Raw genomic sequence first — 21,208 nt, forward strand, 5'->3', positions numbered from 1 at the left:
CTTTGTAAGATTAACCACAAATGGGTTGAGCCCAGTTGAACTGAACTTTGAGCCTACATGGCCTAGCCTTTAAAAGAATGCTGGCAATAATATCCTCTACTTAATTCCCCTTATAAGAGGTTGTTCCCCATCTTGAAAACATATGTTATCATGTCTGGCCAAGTGACATTATTGCTTTTGAAGTCCTAATAGATTAAAAGAAAGGCAGGACTCTATTAGTGCCAGAAACACAAGCTAAATCTTTTATTAGATTCTAAAGGAGAAAAATGGAGAATGAAAATACTTCAGTAAAAATCTGTCACCCGTCTTAAAGAACCAGCTTTGGCATTCATCGCCCCCCAGTCAAGATATCTCCTGTACTCTCCCGGCCTCAGAAGGTACTGCCTTCCCCTGTAGTTGGGCAGCTCGTAAAGGACCCAGGAGCCCTCCAGCACGTTGAGGGAGTGGATCTCAGTGAGGTGGAAGCGGTCCTGAAGAGAGAGACAATCGTCTGTGATCTCTGACATTTGTCCTCTGAAGTCATCTCTCTCATAGATTCTCATTCTGTAAGTGCCGGTGTGCTAGGGTGGCAGACAGAAAAGAAAAAGTAAGTGAACACAAATAGAGAGAAATTAAAGTTCCCTTAGTCCAAGCCTGCTTTCACCACAACCATGTTGCGGAGTTAAGGAGCCTTCCTGGTCCCCATCGCCCAGCCGTGAATCTCACGGTGGATGGGCTAAGCTAGGAACAGAACTTAGCAGCTCTTCAACTGCTATGCACCAGTCTCTGTCCTTGGGAATTTAGGTTTGTCTAAAATAAAACTGATCATTTTAGTGCTTGTTATTAGAGAACGTCCCTCTCAAAGGAGAAAAGTGAGCGTCATTGGAAAGTGAAGCCTCATTTGATATATTACCCTTGTTATAAAGGAATCAACATTTAGCTATTTTCTGTAAGACTAATGTTTTGGTTTTCATGCATACTATGGATTATTAAGCTCTTGTAAAAAAATAAGATGACACATCTTCCCTACATCTCTTTTCATAACTTCATTTGCAGTTCAAATTTCCATCTATGTGACTCTTAAGCTTCCTTTCTGGCCTCCTACCCTCCACTTCCTCATTCCCTCAGCAGCAGGAATGGTCTTCTTGCAGCTCTGTTTGGATGACACCATATCTCATGCTCCCACACTTCTACACATTCTTCTAAGAGCTCTGCCATCACTCTCTAGGAAAGACTGAATCTCAAAGTTTATTTTTGGATGTGGCCTTTCCTCTAATTTCTACCTCTAGGTGAGCTAATAGGTACTGCCTACAAAATCAGAATAGAAGCCAGGGGGCCTGTCTTCTCTAGCAGGATAATCAAATAGAAAAGTAAGCCAAAGCAAGCAAAAGTATTTTTATCAATTAAACAGAACCAGCTTGTGTTTATAAGTTGTGATCTATTGGATTTCTGAGTTGATATGGCTTGGAATGACCACTTTAAGAAATTATATCTTGAAAAAAAAAGAAAAGAAATTATATCTTGGAGTGGGAGTAGTTTGAGGTTAGCAGAGGCAAACTATTATATATAGAATGGATAAACAACAAGGTCCTACTGTATAGCCCAGAGAACCATATTCAGTATCTGGTGAAAAACCATAATGGAAAAGAATATAAAACAAAGAATGTATGTATGTATAACTGAATCACTTTGCTGTACAGCAGACATTAACAGAACATTGTAAATCAACTATACTTCAATACAAAAAAAAGAAATTCTGTCTCGAACAGATGATAACTTCCGTCTCTTCTATGTTCTGCTTTTTGTTAATGAGTCTTTTCATTTTTGATTCCGTTTAAAACATGAAACACTGGGAATATGTGATTTTAAGAAAACCACCACAGAGTTCATGAAGAACAGCTTGCTATCTGGGACACCCTTCTAGAACTGACTGCATGCATTGGGGTCACTCCCCCTTTCTGCTCTCCAGGTGGAACGATTTGGTTGAAGGCTGACAGTTTTTAATGGCTTTGATTTCCAAAGAGAGGAAGGCAAAGACAGAGCCACACTCACTGGGGGGATGAGGCGGCAGGAGCGGACGGAGTCGTTGAGGCCCATCCACTGCTGGTAGTCGGGGTAGTCGCCGCGCCGCAGGAAGTACTGGTGGCCCTGGTAGTTGGGGCGCTCGTAGAGCATCCAGCAGCCGCTGTCCACCCGGATGGAGTTGCAGCGGCTGAAGTAGGGCTGCAGGTTGGGGCAGTCGCTGCTGCACTCGTAGCAGCGGCCCTGGAAGCCCCGATCCTCGTAGAAGGTGATCTGCAAAATGGGAAATGTGGAAGCATGAAGCGATTTGCATCCCCTCTGAAGATGCCGCGACGCGGCAAAGATTGAGCATCAGGTACCCAGCACTTACCTTTCCCATTCTGGAGAGAGGGAGCAGGAGGTGTTCGCTGGATGCAGTGTGGGACTAGGGGGAGGGCCGCTGTATAAATAGCAGCCCTGACTGCTGCCTCCGCAGGAAATCACACAAAAGGAGCCCATTTCGGTGAGTAAGGGGATTTGCAAGCTCTCCGCTCTCCCTCCCCCTGGTCACTGTGGTTAGCTGAATGTTTACTCTTATTCTTTCTGGTAGGTTCGGGTTGTTCTAATTCACAAAAGCTGCTGTTGCCACCAAAATGAAAAGTCTTTAGCGTTTAGAAGGATGAGCGAAATTCTATCCCCATGCTTTTATTTTATAGCCTGGTCTGCTTAATTGACTCCTTAAAGGTAATTAAACTAAACCACGTGTTCTGCTCAGGGACTGGTGTTTAAAAACAAAACAAAACAAAACAAAAATACTTCTTGAAAACCAGAATTTAAATAATAAGAAATCTTAAGGAAGAGGGAATCAAGTAATCTGTGAAAATGCTTTGAAAAGCATAAAGCGTAGTTCAAATTCAAGATTCTGTGATCATTGATGTTGTTGTTTGGGGGCCTATCTTGAGTAAAATTGATACTTGACTGGAAATTTGTGGGCTCCCTGAGGCCAGGAATTCTCTCTTTTTCCTTTCTGCCCCTGAGCCCTAGAGCAGGGGCTGGGCACATAGTAGGCCCTCAGTCCTTGGCTTTGACCTGAAAGAAAGCAGATTGCTGTGGCTTTCCTGTCTCACATCTCCCTTGGAGCCCACATCCTTCCTTCTGCTGGTGGCTGCCCAGAGATTGCTCGCTCTTTGGGGTCCCTGGGCTCCTTCAAATGTCCTAAGATCTATCTTTCCTCTTCACCATGATAAACTCTTGCTCACTTGATAAGGGTGATTTGAGTTAGTGTAAGGAGTGATGTAGAAACCCTCAAGGTACCACACCCTCTACTTCCTCAGACTTTTGAGATGCTAGACAGTACCAGACAACAGAGCATCTTGATACCAGGCCAGACAACAGAGTATCTTGATAGTATGGATTTCACAGTGTGATATGGGGACCTCTAAGGTCCCCAAGACACTTTCAAGGGGTTCATATGGTCAGAACAGTTTTCATAACAATACCAAGATGTTATTTGCCCTTTTCACTCTTATTCCTTCACAAGTGTACAGTGGAGTTTTTCCAGAGCCTATATGACATTAAAGGGATTTGGTAAAATGTAAAGCAATTCCAGTCTTTTCATTGTTTTTGCTTTGGAAAATATGGTCATTATTCATAAAATATGTTATTTATGTTAACATGTAATAGGTTTACTACCTAAGGCTCTTCCTATAAAAAGGGGAACCCACAGTGAGTAGGAGTCCCCCTGTTGGAATAGAACCAACACAGTATCCAGCAGATACCCAGGCCCTGGCATGACCCTCCATGGGACGATAAAGAGTATAGGTGTTTACAGGCTGGCTCCAGTCTATTTCATAGCCTATGTCATGTGACAGTGTAGAATTCATCCTGACCTCTTGCAAAACTGGTGGCAGCACTAACAGAGCCCTGAGGCAAACAGTTATATTAAGATATTTTAGGGATCAAATAAAATACTAGAAATAAAGCAGGCCGTCCCTCGGTATCCGTGGGTTGGCTCCAGAACTCCCATGGATACCAAAATCTGCAGATGCTCAAGTCCCTTATACAAAATGGAGTAGTATTTGCATATAACCTACACAGTCCTCCCATATACTTTAAATCATCTCTAGACTACTTATGATACCTACTACAGTGTAAATGCTGTGTAAGTAGTTGTGAATACAGTGTAAATGATATGTAAATAGTTGCCAGTGTGCGGCAAATTCAAGTTTTGCTTTTTGAAAATTTCTGAAAATTTTCTCGAATATTTTAGATCTGTGGTTGGTTGAATCCATTGATGCAGAACTCGTGGATACAGAGGGCTGACTGTATTGGCTCAAGAGGTTGGTGAGAGAGACAGCTTTACCTGCTGACTCCAAAGTCATGGGAAAGATTGAGTCAGAGGCCTACACACAAGCCCTTTTACGTGTATAGTCAGCTTCTGATGTTAGAGCGTCAGGGATCTGGACTGGGTCAGGCAGGGGGTGAGTGGTGCATTCGGGGCCTGCATCATTGCTTAGTGGAGGAGCAAGTGCTTGCAAACGACCCTACCTGTGACCACCTACCTGCCTAGCCCATGCTTTGCATTCACACTGCTTCTTCTAAAGCTCTCTCTCTCTTTTTTCTTTCACAGTACTTACAAGCACCATGAAATTCTTGAATAGGCACTATTTCTGGTGAACACATTCAGGGAACAACGGCAGCATCCATCCATCCATACTCCTGCAGTTACTGCTTGTGTAATCTTTGGAAATCCACTTATCTTCCCCAAGCCCCAGTTTCCCCATTTGTAAAATAGGAATGACAATGAAAATCAAAGGAGATAATGGACTTGAAAGCACCTGGTAAATTGCAAAGTAATACCAGTGGTTAAAAACATTATATCATTCATATTTTTTTTTAAGATCTTTATTGGAGTATAATTGCTTTACAATGGTGTGTTAGTTTCTGCTTTATAACAAAGTGAATCAGCTATACATATACATATGTTCCCATATCTCTTCCCTCTTGCGTCTCCCTCCCACCCTCCCTATCCCACCCCTCTAGGTGGTCACAAACAACCGAGCTGATCTCCCTGTGCTATGCGGCTGCTTCCCACTAGCTATCTATTTTACATTTGGTAGTGTATATATGTCCATGCCACTCTCTCACCGTGTCACATCTTACCCCTCCCCCTCCCCATATCCTCAAGTCCATTCTCTAGTAGGTCTGTGTCTTTATTCCCATCTTGCCACTAGGTTCTTCATGCCCTTTTTTTTTTTTTTCCTTAGATTCTATATATATGTGTTAGCATACTGTATTTGTTTTTCCCTTTCTGACTTACTTCACTCTGTATGACAGACTCTAACTCCATCCACCTCACTACAAATACCTCCATTTCATTTCTTTTTATGGCTGAGTAATATTCCATTGTATATATGTGCCACATCTTCTTTATCCATTCATCTGTCGATGGACACTTAGGTTGCTTCCATGTCCTGGCTATTGTAAATAGAGCTGCTATGAACATTTTGGTACATGACTCTTTTTGAATTATGGTTTTCTCAGGGTATATGCCCAGTAGTGGGATTGCTGGGTCGTATGGTAGTTCTATTTTTAGTTTTTTGAGGAACCTCCATACTGTTCTCCATAGTGGCTGTATCAATTTACATTCCCACCAACAGTGCAAGAGAGTTCCCTTTTCTCCACACCCTCTCCAGCATATATTGTTTCTAGATTTTTTGATGATGGCCATTCTGACCGGTGTGAGATGATATCTCATTATAGATTTGATTTGCATTTCTCTAATGATTAATGATGTTGAGCATTCTTTCATGTGTCTGTTGGCAATCTGTATATCTTCTTTGGAGAAATGTCTATTTAGGTCTTCTGCCCATTTTTGGATTGGGTTGTTTGTTTTTTTGTTATTGAGCTGCATGAGCTGCTTGTAAATCTTGGAGATTAATCCTTTGTCAGTTGCTTCATTTGCAAATATTTTCTCCCATTCTGAGGGTTGTCTTTTGGTCTTGTTTATGGTTTCCTTTGCTGTGCAAAAGCTTTTAAGTTTCATTAGGTCCCATTTGTTTATTTTTGTTTTTATTTCCATTTCTCTAGGAGGTGGGTCAAAAAGGATCTTGCTGTGATTTATGTCATAGAGTGTTCTGCCTATGTTTTCCTCTAAGAGTTTTATAGTGTCTGGCCTTACATTTAGGTCTTTAATCCATTTTGAGTTTATTTTTTGTGTATGGTGTTAGGGAGTGTTCTAATTTCATTCTTTTATATGTAGCTGTCCAGTTTTCCCAGCCTGGTTTAGTGTCTTCAACAAGGTAATAAACTTAAGGGTAATGGCCATGTCACACTTCTCTATCCCCCATGATTATTTACTAATTAATTATATGGATAGAGTCCTGGAAACAAGAAAAACAGTTAAGCAAGTGATGCCCATTTTATTGCACATGATTCTGATTTTATTTAGGAAAACAATAACTTGCCCACATGAGGTCACCTGTGTGGATGTTCAGAGACACAGCCATCATTCTCTCCCACTCAGTCCTCTACCACGTCCCCTGGTTCTGATAGCCTCCACTCCTGTCTGGTCCTTGGTGACCTGGGAAAACTTGAAGGGAGGTAAAAATGGCCCAGAAATTGGGCAGGCTGCTGTAGGCTGGCAGCAGGGAGGCCTTCCTGAGGGGAGGGGAGGTGTTAGAGCACCACCAGAGCTCTCCCGTGAAGGTCTCAGAACTTACCTTTAACTGCTAAAGGAGAGAGACAGGAGAGATGGCCTGAGAAAGCGAACAAAAATGAAAGAAAAGGTGATGAGCAACATTTTTGCGAAGAAAAATAATGAGATTCCCAGCCATTTCCTTGCATTTTAGAAGATGGATGGGTCAATGGAATAAGACATTGGGTCCTGGATGCTGCAAGACATGCTTTGTTCTGTCTCTTTGTAGTGTCAGCCAACACCCCAGTCTAAAATATGTGGGAGATTAAGGGACTGAGCCAATGAGCCTTTTAGCACAAATATTTGAATACCAAGTTTAAAGTTATATACAAGTTTTTTGTTTTTCCTTTAAAAAGAACTGTAAAACTTGTTTTAAAAAAGACAGGTCTTATTTAAATTTTTAAAATTAAAAAAAATTTAAAAACCATTTAAAGTTCTTTAGGAACTCATGGTTAAACAAACTCATGCACCAAAATACATAGACTTGCATGTCAAAATATTTGAATGGATCTAATATAACCCTGGTTTCTTCCAAAAACAAAATAGTTCATTTAAGAGCCATTAAGGGACTTTCTGGTGGTCCAGTGGTAAAGAATCTGCCTTACAATACAGGGGACGTGGGTTTGATCCCTGGTCAGGGAACTAAGATCCCACATGCCGCGGGGCAACAAAGCCTGCGTGCCACAACTACAGAGCTTGTGTGCCTCAACTAGAGAGCTTGTGTGCCACAGCTACAGAGCCCACGTGCCCTGGAGCCTGTGTGCCACAACTAGAGAGAGAAAAAACCACAACTAGAGAGAAGCCCGCGTGCTGCAACGAAGAGCCCTCGTGCCTCGTGTTGATTTTTTTTTTTTAATTTGTTTATTTTATTTATTTATTTATTTTTTGGCTGCATTGGGTCTTCGTTGCTGTGCGCGGGCTTCCTCTAGTTGCGGCGAGCTGGCACTACTCTTCATTGCGGTGCGTGGGCTTCTCATTGCGGTGGCTTCTCTTGTTGCAGAGCACGGGCTCCAGGCGCATGGGCTTCAGTAGTTGTGGCACACGGGCTTGGTGGTTGTGGCTCTCGGACCCTAGGACACAGGCTTAGTAGTTGTGGCACACGGGCTTAGTTGCTCTGCGGCATGTGGGATCTTCCCGGGCCAGGGTTCGAACCCGTGTCCCCTGCATTGGCAAGCGGATTCTTAACCACTGCGCCACCAGGGGAGTCCCAACACAGCCAAAAATAAATAAAAATAAGTAAGAAATAAATAAATTAAAAAAAAAGAGCCATTAAATTTACCTGAGGCCCGTTAGAAGGCTCTGTGGAAATAGTTCATTACCCTCCCTGCCTCCCTTCCCCCATACAAATGTTTTAGTTTGTCAGCTGGGTTTTCCTGAAGCGTTTGCAGACTTCTTTCTCTGGTAACCTCTTATGTGTCTCCCAGATGAAACCTCTTGAGTTCATCAGCACATCATTGACATGATCCTGCTGAAGGAAGCCACATCTGCTCTCACTTAAGTAGGTAGGATTGAACCTGCAGCAAACTTTACAGCACTCACTTGGCTCATGATGATGGAAATAATAATAGTTAATAATGACAGCCTACTGTATGAAGAGTGTTTAGTGTGTTCTAGACATTGTACCAGGAATCTTATATAGAGTGCATCATGTAGCTAACACAGCACAATTATTATCAGGACTTCCCCAAATATTTGAGAGATCCAGGGCAAGAGCATAAATAGAGGCCCCCTCCACCACCCCATGGACCGCCCTCCTCCCTTCTCACTCCCTCACATATCCAAGCTCCATCCACATGCTCCACCCCCCCCATGCCAACCATGCCCCCCAAACAGCTGCCCTTTGAGTACCAGTGTCCTTGGGTGAGTGCGTGAAGACTCTCTCTTAGATTTTGGAAGCAAAGGTGTAAATGGAGGAAATCCTGGAGCTCCAGGTATAAGGAGTGTGGTCTAGAAGACGTGTGGGCATGTCCCTGTTGTTCCACACATTCCTGTCCTGTGGGGAAGATGGTATCTGGAGGAGGCCAGAGGAGGCTCTCTGAACACCCATTCCAGGCCAGGGTCCCCAGTTGACCAAGTCTAATTACATACTGATCACTATGAGAAACAAATTCAAAAAGGTACACACAGCTAGTAAGTAGAGGCACTGGGAATTGAACTCAGGTGTGTCAGCCTTGAAGGCCTAAACTAATTGTTTCTGCATATAACAATGACTTGTTTTAGAGGTTATGTTTCTAGATGTGCATAGCTTATATTTTCCCTAATTATACACTTCTCATAGTAGATTCAATGTCATTCTTTTTTTTTTTTTTAATTTGTAAAGGGCCTAACACCAAAGTAGCCTGTTATCCCTACCAACCTTGAGAATATTTGGCTTTAACAGGAATTCTGGTAAATTCTAGTGGATTCTTCAATTGACTGATTGCTGCCAGGCTGATTTCTTCAGCCTGGCTCTAGGATCTCAGCATTAACTGACTGCAAAGGGCTCCTTAATCCCTGAGTCACTGATTTATGTGTAGCCTTCTAAGACAGCAGTAATGGGTGACTATTAAAAGGACATTGAGGATGTTCACATTTCCTTGAATTAGAGAATTTTTTTTAGAAAATAGCTAATTTACTTTGCCCCCCTCCCTTTTTTATGAAGTCCATGTATATAGCATAACAAGGTAAAACTGATGGAGTGATGACTACTGTTTATTGAGCTTCTTTACAGGAGGCATCTCATTTATTCCTCATAAGAACGTGCAAGTGGGAAAACTGAGGCTTAGGGAGCATAAGTAACTGCTCAAGGTCACACAGCCATTAGGTGGTCAAGCCAGAAACCATGTCCATGGACCTCAAGGCCTACATTGGTAACCATTGAGATGCTCCACCTTGAAACCTAATACAGTCTTAAAGAATCAGAGCTGGAAGGAAACATGGAGCTCCTCTTGTCCACACCCCTTATTTTATAGAGAAGAAAATTTGTGGCACACCGAGCTTTCTTAGATAAAATGCTGTTTTCTAAACCCCTAAGTTCACTAGATTAAAGCAAAACAAAACAAAACCTCAGGTTAAAATTATTTTCAGTGAGACATCTCACCTGGGTTTTCCTTTTTTTTAAAAAAAAAGCAGAGCTCATATTTCATTAGTCACCCAACAAAGGACAACACACTATGGTTTAACTAAGCTAGCGGCAAAACAACAAATCTTTCTGTATATTTGGTATTGGTAAGAGCCACAGCAGTTTAATAATATGTGTATCTTCATATTTATAATTTATACCATATGTTCCGTCAGCAAGAAGGAATCTTATTCTAAAAGATTATTTATTACTTAAGGTTCTGTGCCGGGCATTACTATTTTTAAACAGCTTTGTTGAGATATAATTCACATACCATACAGTTTGCCCATTTAAAGTGTATAATTCAATGGTTTTAGTATATTCACAGTTATGTGCAACCATCACCACAGTCAATTTTAGAGTATGCCCATCCCACAGTGAGAAGTCCTGTACTCTTTAGTTTTCATTCCTTTATCCATCCATCCCCCACACCTAAGCAACCCATGAATCCACTTACTGTCTCTAGATTTGCCTATTCTAGTTATTTCATATAAATGAATCCTATAATATGTGGTCTTATGTGACTGGCTTCTTTCACTTAGCATAATGTTTTCAAGGTTCATCCATGTTGTAGCATGTATCAGTACATCATTCCTTTTTATGGCCAAATAATATTCCATTGTTTGGATATATCACATTTCATTTATCCAATCATCCACTGATATACATTTGGGTTGTTCTCACCTTCTGGCTATCGTGAATAGTGCTGCTATGAACAATCATGTATACTTTTTTTTAAAATAAATTTATTTATTTATTTATTTATTTATTTATTTATTTATTGTCTGCTTTAGGTTTTCATTGCTGGGTGCGGGCTGTCTCTAGTTGCAGCGAGTGGGGGCTACTCTTCGTTGCAGTGCGCACGCTTCTCATGGTGGTGGCTTCTCTTGTTGCAGAGCATGAGCTCGAGGCACATGGGCTTCAGTAGTTGTGGCACACGGGCTCAGTAATTGTGGCTCGTGGGCTCTAGAGTGCAGGCTCAGTAGTTGTGGCGCACGGGCTTAGTTGCTCCACGGCATGTGAGATCTTCCTGGATCAGGGCTTGAACCCATGTCCCCTGCATTGGCAGGCAGATTTTTAACCATTGCACCACCAGGGAAGTCCCCAAGTATACATTTTTGTTTGAACACTCATTTTCAATTCTTTGGAGTATAAACATCAGAGTGGAATTGCTGAGTCATATAACTTTATTTAACTATTTGAGGAAATACCAAACCGTTTTCCACAGTGGCTGCAACATTTTCCATTCCCACCAGCTATTTATGAGAGTTCCAATCTCTCCACATCCTTACTAACATCTGTTATTTTCTGTTTTTTTTTCCTAAAATTATTATAACCATCTGAGTGGCTATTGAGTGCTACCCCACTGTGGTTTGATTTGAATTTCCCTAATGACTAATAATGCTGAGCATCTTTTCAGTAGCTTCTTGGCTATTTGTATATCTTCTTCATAAAGATGATATTCAAATCCTTTGCCCATATTTTAATTGTGTTGTTTATCTTTCTGTTGTTGTTTTAAGAGTTTTTATATATTCTGGATACTAGACTCTTACCAGATAAAAAGTTTGTAAATATTTTCTCCCATTCAGTGGGCTGTCTTTTCACTTTCTTGATAATACCCTTTGATTCATAAAAGGTTTTAATTTTGATGAAGTCCAATTTATTATTTTTATTGTTGTTGCTTGTGCTTTTGGTCATATTTAAGATATCATTGCCTAATAAAAGATCACAAAGATGTATGTCTCTCTTTTCTTCTAAGAGTTTTATAGTTTGAGTTCTTTGATTTATTTTGAGTTAATTTTTATATGTGGTATGAAATGGGGTCTAACTTTATTCTTTTGCATTTGGATATCCAGTAGTCCCAGCACCATTTGTTGAAAAGCTATTCTTTCCCCATTGAATGGTCTTAGCACCCTTGTCAAAAATCAGTTGAGGGCTTCCCTGGTGGCGCAGTGGTTGAGAATCTGCCTGCCAATGCAGGGGACACGGGTTCGAGCCCTGGTCTGGGAACATCCCACATGCCGCAGAGCAACTAGGCCCGTGAGCCACAATTACTGAGCCTGCGCATCTGGAGCCTGTGCTCCGCAACAAGAGAGGCCGCGATAGTGAGAGGCCTGCGCACCGCGATGAAGAGTGGTCCCCACTTGCCACAACTAGAGAAAGCCCTCGCACAGAAACGAAGACCCAACACAGCCATAAATAAATAAAAAATAAATAAATAAATAAAAATTTAAAAAAAAAATCAGTTGAGCATAGACATATGGGTTTATTTCTAGACTCTCAAGTCTATTCCATTCATCTCTATGTCTACCCTGTGCCAGTACACTGCTGTCTTGATTACTGTTGCTTTGTGGTAAGTTTTGAAATTAAGAAGTGTGAGTACTCCTACTCTGTTCTTTTCTCAAGAATGTTTTGGCTATTCTGGGTCCCTTGCAATTTCATATGAATTTTAAAATTAGCTTCTCAATTTCTATGAAGAAGTTAACTGGGACAGAGCACTATTTTTGCTTATGTAAATTTGTAAAAAGAATTAGCATTCTGAGAGAGCAGCTCTACTCTAGTGGAAAGAAATTCCAGACGTATGCAGGATAACAAATATTCTTACTTCACTCTGCAGAGTTGAGTCTTCCATAATTGAATCTTGATAAAAGTTCATATTGGAGTCCAAGATAAAGATGACTATACTGTACTGTTGAATTTGAGGAAACCCTGAGAATACATTAATTTCTTACATTTATATTTGTACAAACATTTAAAGATAACAAAGTATGTTCACAATCTTTCCCCAGCTTTTCATCATAATTATCCTGGAAATTAGTGAGACAGGAATTTATTATCACCTGTAGTTTTCAATAAGGCAATTTAGGCACAGAGAGAATAAGAAATGACTTGCTCGAAGAGATAAGCTAGGCAGTGGAGTAACCAACCATCCTAGTTTACCTGAGACTGAGGGGCATTTTATTAGTAAGTAGCAGAGGCAGGATAACAACTCAGGCCCTTTAACTCTTTTTTTAAAAAATTAATTAATTAATTAATTTTTGGCTGAGTTGGGTCTTCGTTGCTGCGTGTGGGCTTTCTCTGGTAGCGGTGAGCCCCAGGCCCTTTAACTCTTTTTAACACTTCTCCTCCCAGATGACCTCATCATGCGTACTTGACCTTCTCTACTTTGGGAATTCTGCTTAAAACTTCTCTTTTCACTCAACTTTTCTTGACTAATCTTACCTGAAACTTCAGCTGCCCTAACCTCTCCAGCAATCCTTTGTCTTTGGTGTCCCAGCCACAATTGGTTCTATATTTTCTCCTGTATATGGGTTTCATAGTTTTTCATTATGTTTCTTTCCTCTCTCCCTCAGATCGTGGGTCATAGAGGCAGACAGTGTTTCTCCCTCCTTCCCGTGACATGAGTGGGGACTTCATAATTACTGCTGCCTGACCAGCAGGAAGTAAGTAGACATTCAAGACACTTGACCTTCAGGGTCAGATAAGTTGCCAAGGGTCACCATTTATTAAAATTCAGTTATCATTTAAGATGAACAAGAATCACTTAATGCCAGGAACACAATCTGTATATTTAGTGCAACTCTATGTAGATTATAATAAGAAAAACACAGCCCAGTACAAATCGATGACGCATCTCAGAGAGCCGACTTTGACATCCAGGCCTCCCCGGTCGTGGTAGCTCCTGTAGTCCACTGGCCTCAGCAGGTACTGCCACCCCTGGTAGTTGGGCATCTCGTAGAGGACCCACCAGCCCTCCAGCATGTGGAGGGAGTGGAGCTCATTGAGCTGGAAGCGGTCCTGCAGGCAGGAGCAGTCCCCCATGAGCTTGGACACCAGGCCTCCATAGCCATGTCTCTCATACAGCTTTATCCTGTGAGAGCTAGTCTGTTGTGACAATAAACCAAAGATGAAAAATAAGTTGTGGGCATCCTTGATGTCAGTAAAAGTGACTCAATCAGCCTGCAGCTTCATGAAGCATGGTTTTCAAACTATCCTGTCATATATGTATCCTTTCCTTACATGGTTGGTCTAACAAATTAAGGAGAGTATTTAAAATAAATCTGACCTGACCAGTGGTCTATCCTGTGGAAGAAACAATAATTGAAATTGAAATAAAGTCAATAAAAGGGATTCCTTTGTAAAAAAAAAAAAAAACAACTGTCACAACCGTATTTAGTTGAGTCTGCCGAGAGGATTTTAACTCCCTTTACCATTATGACTGTGTATCACTGAATCCTATCAAGCTTGGTTTTCGTTTTTTTGTTTTTTTTTTTTTTGGCATATGGAAATTTATTACTATCCTGCTTTCATTATCAAAACTTATGATCTTGGTCTTTCCTTCTTGCCTTTGTATAAGGCCAAAAGAGAGACATTGGCTATTTTGACAACCTTAAAGCGGACTCCAGGAATGTCACCAACAGCATGACCTTTGCGACCAAATCCAGCAACCAGAACTTCATCATTTTCCTCAATAAAATTCAAACAACCATCACTGGGTACAAAGGCGGTGATTTTTTTTGCCATTCTTGATTAGTTGAACCCTGACACACTTCCTGATGGCAGAATTTGGCTGTTTGGCTTCAACCCCTACTTTTTCAAGCACAATTCCCTTAGCATGAGAAGCACCTCCAAAAGGGTTGGCCTTCAGGGCTGTGCCCAAATGGGCTTTCTTGTACTGTTTATCATGCCACTCTGGTCTCGTCGGTGGCTACGGAGCTTCCTGGCAGTACGAAGACCGCGACACTTGCCCATCCTGCCAGCGCCACGGGCCTAAGCGAAAGATGTATTTTTTTTTTAATTGGAGTATAATTGCTTTACAACGTTGTGTTAGTTTCTGCTGTAGAAAAAAGTGAATCAGCTATACATATACATATATCCCCTCCCTCTTGAGCCTCTCTCCCCCTACCATCCCACCCCTCTAGGTCATCACAAAGCACTGAGCTGAGCTCCTCAAGCTTGTTTTTAAATATTTTTATTTTGGAATTTATTTATTTAATTTATTTATTTTTGGCTGTGTTGGGTCTTCATTGCTGCACGAGGGCTTTCTCTAGTTGTGGTGAGCAGGGGCTACTCTTCGTTTTGGTGCGCAGACTTCTCATTGCAGTGGCTTCTCTTGTTGCGGAGCATGGGCTCTAGGCACACGGGCTCAGTAGTTGTGGCGCACGGGCTTAGTTGCTCTGCGGCATGTGGGATCTTCCCGGACCAGGGCTCGAACCCGTGTCCCCTGCATTGGCAGGCAGATTCGCAAACACTGCTCCACCAGGGAAGCCCCTCAAGCTTGTTTTTAAGTCACTTTTGCACCCATCACTTACAACAATTCATATTTACTCTGAGTCCACATGTCCAACATTTTGCCAAGTCACTTGTAAGTTGAGTTTCTCGCCTCAAAGAAGTTTCTATCTTACTTGTACCTCTTTTTGCATCTGCAAATTTCTGTAACCGAATTTTGGTTTCACTTCTTGAATCTGCTTGTCACGACACATAATTTGGTGTCATCAGAAAGTAGAAATACAAATTCCATGTGATTAAAAAACATTAAACAGCATTTTGGTGAGGACCATGTCCCATGAAATCCTAAAAAATTAATAATCTTTTTCTGACCCTTGTAAAAAACTAGTTGATAATGACTGCTGAATACAAGGAGCCACTTGCAAGCAGAAACATATTGTTCTAGCTTCTAGATCCGTAGGTCGTAAAGAAGGTATTGAAAATAATCGCCAATACAGTCAGAATACATTATACTTATGTTGTTCTCCCATAGTCTGTCAGTGTTCATTAAGAAATAATGATCTAGATAGATTTTTTTCTTTACTGAACAAGGTAGTTTTTATTTAGAAATTAGGGATCAGCTAGATACTTCCAAATTCAACTTTAGAAGCTATATTGTTGTGATTTCTTGTGCCTAAAAACAATCTGCCCATTTTTAATGCTTTATTGAAATGAGTTTAAATGTTTCCATATGAGAGCATAGTAAAGGCAATCAATTTTTTTTTTAAATGCTTGAGAGTTGGGCTTTGCTATTTCACTGTGAACACTAGTCCTGAGTTGAAACAAACTGACTTTTATAAACAGGAATTTATGGCCATGGATCAGTGATGCTTTCACATGAGTTGTGTTGAACTAAGAATCACGTAAGGAATTGTGTGGCAGGGGCGGACAGAGTCGTTGAGGCCCATCCAGTGCTGGTAGTCGGGGTAGTCGCCGCGCCGCAGGAAGTACTGGTGGCCCTGGTAGTTGGGGCACTCGTAGAGCATCCAGCAGCCGCTGTCCACCCGGATGGAGTTGCAGCGGCTGAAGCAGGGCTGCAGGTTGGGGCAGTCGCTGCTGCACTCGTAGCGGCGGCCCTGGAAGCCCCGGTCCTCGTAGATGGTGATCTGCAGGTGGAAAGCAAGGTGACAGCAGGGAGTCAGCTGGGAGGTACATCCCCCCCCACCCACAGTAGACACTCAGCAGGCACGCTGTGGCGTATGTTTATGCAGGAAAAAAAAGATTATAACAGTGAATGTATAAGCCCAAATGTCAATCATGGTTATCAATGAATGGCAAGATTATAGGTCTTAATTTTATGTCTTTATTTCTCCTTTTTGTTGTTTTCAATTGCTTTAATTTTTTGTTATATAAATATATATTACTTTCATGAGATGAAAAAATAAAATCAATTTGTAAATGTATAACTTTGAGTTACTGGTGAAAAGCAGCAAATTTTGTAAATAGCCACATTTTGTCTTGAGATTAAACACTTCTCCTTGGGCTAAAAAGAAAGAGGTCTCCCAAGACTCTCTGAGATGCTCCAGGAGTAGGAGAATATACAGAATCCTCCCATTCCCCTCTCCCCTCAACCCAGCTTCTAGGGTTGCTTTTTGTTTTCAAAACTAGCATCATGTGGACCTAGAGTCTGTCATACAGAGTGAAGTAAGTCAGAAAGAGAAAAACAAATACCATATGCTAATACATATATATGGAATCTAAAAAAAAAAAAAGAAAAGAAAAAAATGGTTCTGAAGAACCTAGGGACAGGACAGGAATAAAGACGCAGACGTAGAGAATGGACTTGAGGACACGGGGAGGGGGAAGGGGAAGCTGGGACAAAGTGAGAGAGTGGCATGGACATATATACACTACCAAATGTAAAACAGATAGCTAGTGGGAAGCAGCCTCATAGCACAGGGAGATCAGCTCGGTGCTTTGTGACCACCTAGAGGGGTGGGGTAGGGAGGGTGGGAGGGAGACACAAGAGGGAGGGGATATGGGGATATATGTATATGTATAGCTGATTCACTTTGTTATACAGCAGAAACTAACACACCATTGTAAAGCAATTATGCTTCAATAAAGATGTTAAAAAAACCCAAAAACTAGCATGGTGATTTGCCTGAGTTTTCCCTCCCTGAAGCAACACGGTTTCATAGGACCCAGGTGACTGCTTGAAAGCTTTTCCCATCGCTGCCAACCTATTGGTTTAGAAGCGCTCTTCAGATATTCAGGGGTAGAGGATGACCCCAATCCCCAGCTCTTCTGTCGTCCCGTGTGTATGTAGAAAGCTGAAATCAAACACCTTCACGGTTCACGACCCATGGAGGGACAGCCACCTACAGCTGGCAATATGTCCACGATGCATTTGTGAAAGTCCTCAGGCAGCATGTAAAGAAAATGTGCAGATGCTAAGAGGAGAGACATTAATAGCCACAAAGAAAAAGTGTTCCCTTGCAAGTAGCAGAGCTAGACAAAAGAAAACTGGGCAGAGTCCTATGAAGTTAGACAGTATACCCGGAGACCAGAGGATATACCTAATGTGGCGGGTGTACTGGTAAACTTCAGTTACAGCTGTAATTGAACCAGTGTGGAAAAGGCTGCATTGGTCTCCCCAGCTACAAAACCACATCGGAATACACCACCATTTTCAGCAAAAGTCAACAAATCACACACCAGTTTTGGCACATGTTAAAGAAAACTGTTCTGCAGAAAGGTGACACATCAAAACCTTAAGGTGGTATAATTTATACTTACATTCATTTGGTCAAATTGTTACTACATGTATTTATAAGCTCAACTATGCGCCTAATCAGAATTTTGGAAATGTGTTGAAAGACCAGACCATTTTCATTTCCTAGTAGTCCTTATATTTTACTGAAAGAAAGCCTGGACCTGTTTTTCTTTTAAGGCTTTATTGAAATGAGTTTAAATATTTCCATGTGAGAACATAGTAAGGGCAATCGATGACAGCTTAATTTTACTTTGGATTGAAACTTGGAAAACTGCCTCCTACTCCACCATTCTGAAATGTTCAGTGCTAAACATTTGTAAAATGTCCTACAAAGCCAGTCTGCTCTGACACAGAAATAGTATATATTCTCCAAATCCTCCAACCAACAATCTTCTAGTCATAATGAAGTAGCATAAGATACATACTTGTTTTTTTAACCACAATATGGCCAAACAATGTGATTCTAAGAAAGCTCAACACCCGAAATAACACTTCAATGCACTTTGTATCAAAAGCTAAATGCAAAGAAAAGTATGCCAGCAAGAGTTGAAATTTTAAGATGATGCAGAGACTTTTCTTCTCCCAGAGACTTTATTATGAACTCCCATGGTGCAATTCCAAGTTTCTAAGTGACCTGTAGAATAAAAAGATAATTTTTGTATCAAGCACATCAATTTAACATGGACACAGATATTAGCTTTCAATCTATAGGGAGTTAAGGTCAAATATCAGATACCAAATTACTGACAAAGATGAATTAAAATAAAAGTGGGTGCAAAATAATTTACATGGAATTTTTCTTAGACATTTGGAAATTGAGTTATATTTCTCAATTAAATACAATATATGATCCCACACGGGAAAAATATATAAAAAAGGACAGTATTGGTCAATTGACAAAATTGACAAAACAATTGACGCTGAATCAATTGACAAAATTGATACATAGATGGTAAAGTATCAATGTTAAACTTTCTGAAGTTGATAACCATCCTGTGGTTATTTAAGAGAGTAACTTTATTCTTAGGAAATACACTCTGAAGTATATAGGGGTAAAGTGATATGGTGTATATAACTTCAGATGGCTTAGAAAAAGTTATATATCTATATACTGAGAGAAAGAGAAACAGAGAAGAAGAGAATAAAAGAGTGGGACAGAGACAGAGAGAGAAAAATGGTAAAGATAATGAAGCAAAATGTTATGTTAACAATGAGCAAATCTGAGTAAAATGTATATGAGAGCTCTTTGTACTATTTTTGCAACTTTTCTCTAAGCTCAAAATTATTTCCAAATTTAAAAAAATAATAAAAATAATACTTCTTTTCACTAACCATGACCAAAGCAAATCATTTCTTTGCCCCTTAGCAGTTGTGTATTGTGCCTGCACCATACTATTTTGAATTTCTTATATATTGCTTTGAATTTAAACTTATATTGCCCTCTTTCCATTTCTGATAGAGAAGTGTTAGTCTCCAACTATGAAAATGGAATCATTGATTTCTCTCTGCAATTCTAATAGTTTTTACCTCACATAGTTGGATGTTCTGTTGTTTGATGCACACATGTTAAGGATTGTTATGTATTCTTGGAGAATTGACCCCTTTATCATTATGTAATGCCCTTCTTTATCCCTAATAACTTTCCTTGCTTCTAAGTCAGCTTTGTCTGAAATTAATATAGCTACTTTTCTTTTTTTTTTTTATTAGTTCTAGCATGATTTATTGTTCTCCATCCATTTACTTTTTTTTTTTTTTTTTTTGGCTGTGCTGTGCAGCTTGCAAGATCTTAGTTCCCTGACCAGGGATTGAACCCAGGCCACCGCAGTCAAAGCACCAAATCCTAACCACTGGACTGCCAGGGAATTCCCTACATCCATTTACTTTTAATCTATATTTGTCTTTATGTTAAGAGGGTGTCTTATAGGCACCATATAATTGGGTCTTGTTTTTTGATCCACTCTGACAATTTCTGTCTTTTTTTTCTTCTTCATAATTGTATTATGAAGATTTTCATACAGAAACGTGAAAGAATTGTACAATGAAGATACATATGCCCACCACCTGGATTCTGCAGTTAAGAGTTTGCTACATATATGTGTAACTGAATCTCTTTGCTGTACACCTAAAACTAACGCAACATTGTAAATCAGCTGCACTTCAATTAAAAAAAAAAAAGAGTTTGCCGTATTTGCTATATTTTCCTTAACATACATCTTTAACACATCTGCAGTGAGGGGAATGCTCTGTGCTGTCCAGATACAGTAGTCTGTGGCTATTGAGTTCTGTCTTTTAATTTTTGTATTTAGACCTTTGATGATCAAAATGATTATTGATATAGTTGAATTAATATCTATCTTATTTGTTAATGTTTTCCATTTGTTGCCCTTGTTCTTTGTTCTTATTTGTCTTTCACTCTTTTTCTGCCTTTCCAAGGATATGGTATTACTCATACCCATTTTGACTAATAAATGAGCTACTAATACCAATACAGTACAAAAGAAATCTTGAAAACTGTTTTCCAGAATACCTGGATTTTTAAAAAATAATTTCTCTTTTTCCCTTATTGAAGAAATTCAGTGACTGGAAATGAATCAAAAATTCTGAATAAGGCATTGATATCTTGCAGTTAAAAAAATGTTCATCAGCTAAAAGACACAATACAGTATCCATAAGCCACGAATGAAAAGACTAAGAAGCTTAAACATATAAATGAAAAATTTCTTCAAACAATAAACTGTGAAAGCGTATTTTTCATACATTTAATAAACTATTTTTTTAATTTATTTATTTGTTATTTCTAACAAACCAGATAGGTGTGCGTGTATGTATATGTATATGTACATGTATGGCAAATATTTGAATTGAAAATTATTAACAGTTGTTATTTCTGAGGAGTAGGACAAGGATGTGGGAAAGTGAGGATTCTTTTACTTTTCATTATCTATTTTTTGTACTTTTGAAATTTTTACTGTAAGCATGTATTACTATTATAGTTGAAAAACTACTTTACAACTCGATCAAAAAATGGGCGGAAGAACTAAATAGACATTTCTCCAAAGAAGACATCATACAGATGGCCAAGAGGCACATGAAAAGATGCTCAACATGACTAATTATTAGAGAAATGCAAATCAAAACTACAACGAGGTATCACCTCACACCGGTCAGAATGGCCATCATCAAAAAATCTACAAACAATAAATGCTGGAGAGGGTGCAGAGAAAAGGGAACCCTCCTGCACTCTTGATAGGAATGTAAATTGATACAGCCACTATGGAGAACAGTATGGAGGTTCCTTAAAAAAACTAAAAATAGAATTACCAAATAACCCAGCAATCCCACTACTGGGCATATACCCAGAGAAAACCATAATTCAAAAAGACACATGCACCCCAATGTTCATTGCAGCACTGTTTACAATAGCCAGCTCATGCAAGCAACCTAAGTG

General features: G+C 40.1%; 2 protein-coding genes and 1 pseudogene across 2 annotated transcripts; all 3 read right to left on the minus strand.

The window, feature by feature from the left end:
- Positions 1–284: 284 nt before the first annotated feature.
- Positions 285–2,380, minus strand: LOC118894601 (gamma-crystallin B). The gene is made up of 3 exons (XM_036850952.1): positions 2,372–2,380; positions 2,032–2,274; positions 285–560 (listed from the first exon to the last, which is right to left on the minus strand). Exons 1-3 carry the CDS (start codon positions 2,378–2,380, stop codon positions 285–287), a joined length of 528 nt encoding a protein of 175 aa, XP_036706847.1.
- A 10,987-nt stretch (positions 2,381–13,367) lies between these two features.
- On the minus strand, positions 13,368–17,217 carry LOC118893977 (gamma-crystallin A-like). Its single transcript, XM_036849658.1, has 3 exons — positions 17,209–17,217; positions 15,908–16,150; positions 13,368–13,661 (listed from the first exon to the last, which is right to left on the minus strand). Exons 1-3 carry the CDS (start codon positions 17,215–17,217, stop codon positions 13,368–13,370), a joined length of 546 nt encoding a protein of 181 aa, XP_036705553.1.
- LOC118894603 lies at positions 14,068–14,530 on the minus strand (annotated as a pseudogene).
- Positions 17,218–21,208: the final 3,991 nt, after the last annotated feature.

Source organism: Balaenoptera musculus, chromosome 4 (genome assembly GCF_009873245.2).
Source record: "Balaenoptera musculus isolate JJ_BM4_2016_0621 chromosome 4, mBalMus1.pri.v3, whole genome shotgun sequence".
NCBI lineage: Eukaryota > Metazoa > Chordata > Mammalia > Artiodactyla > Balaenopteridae > Balaenoptera > Balaenoptera musculus.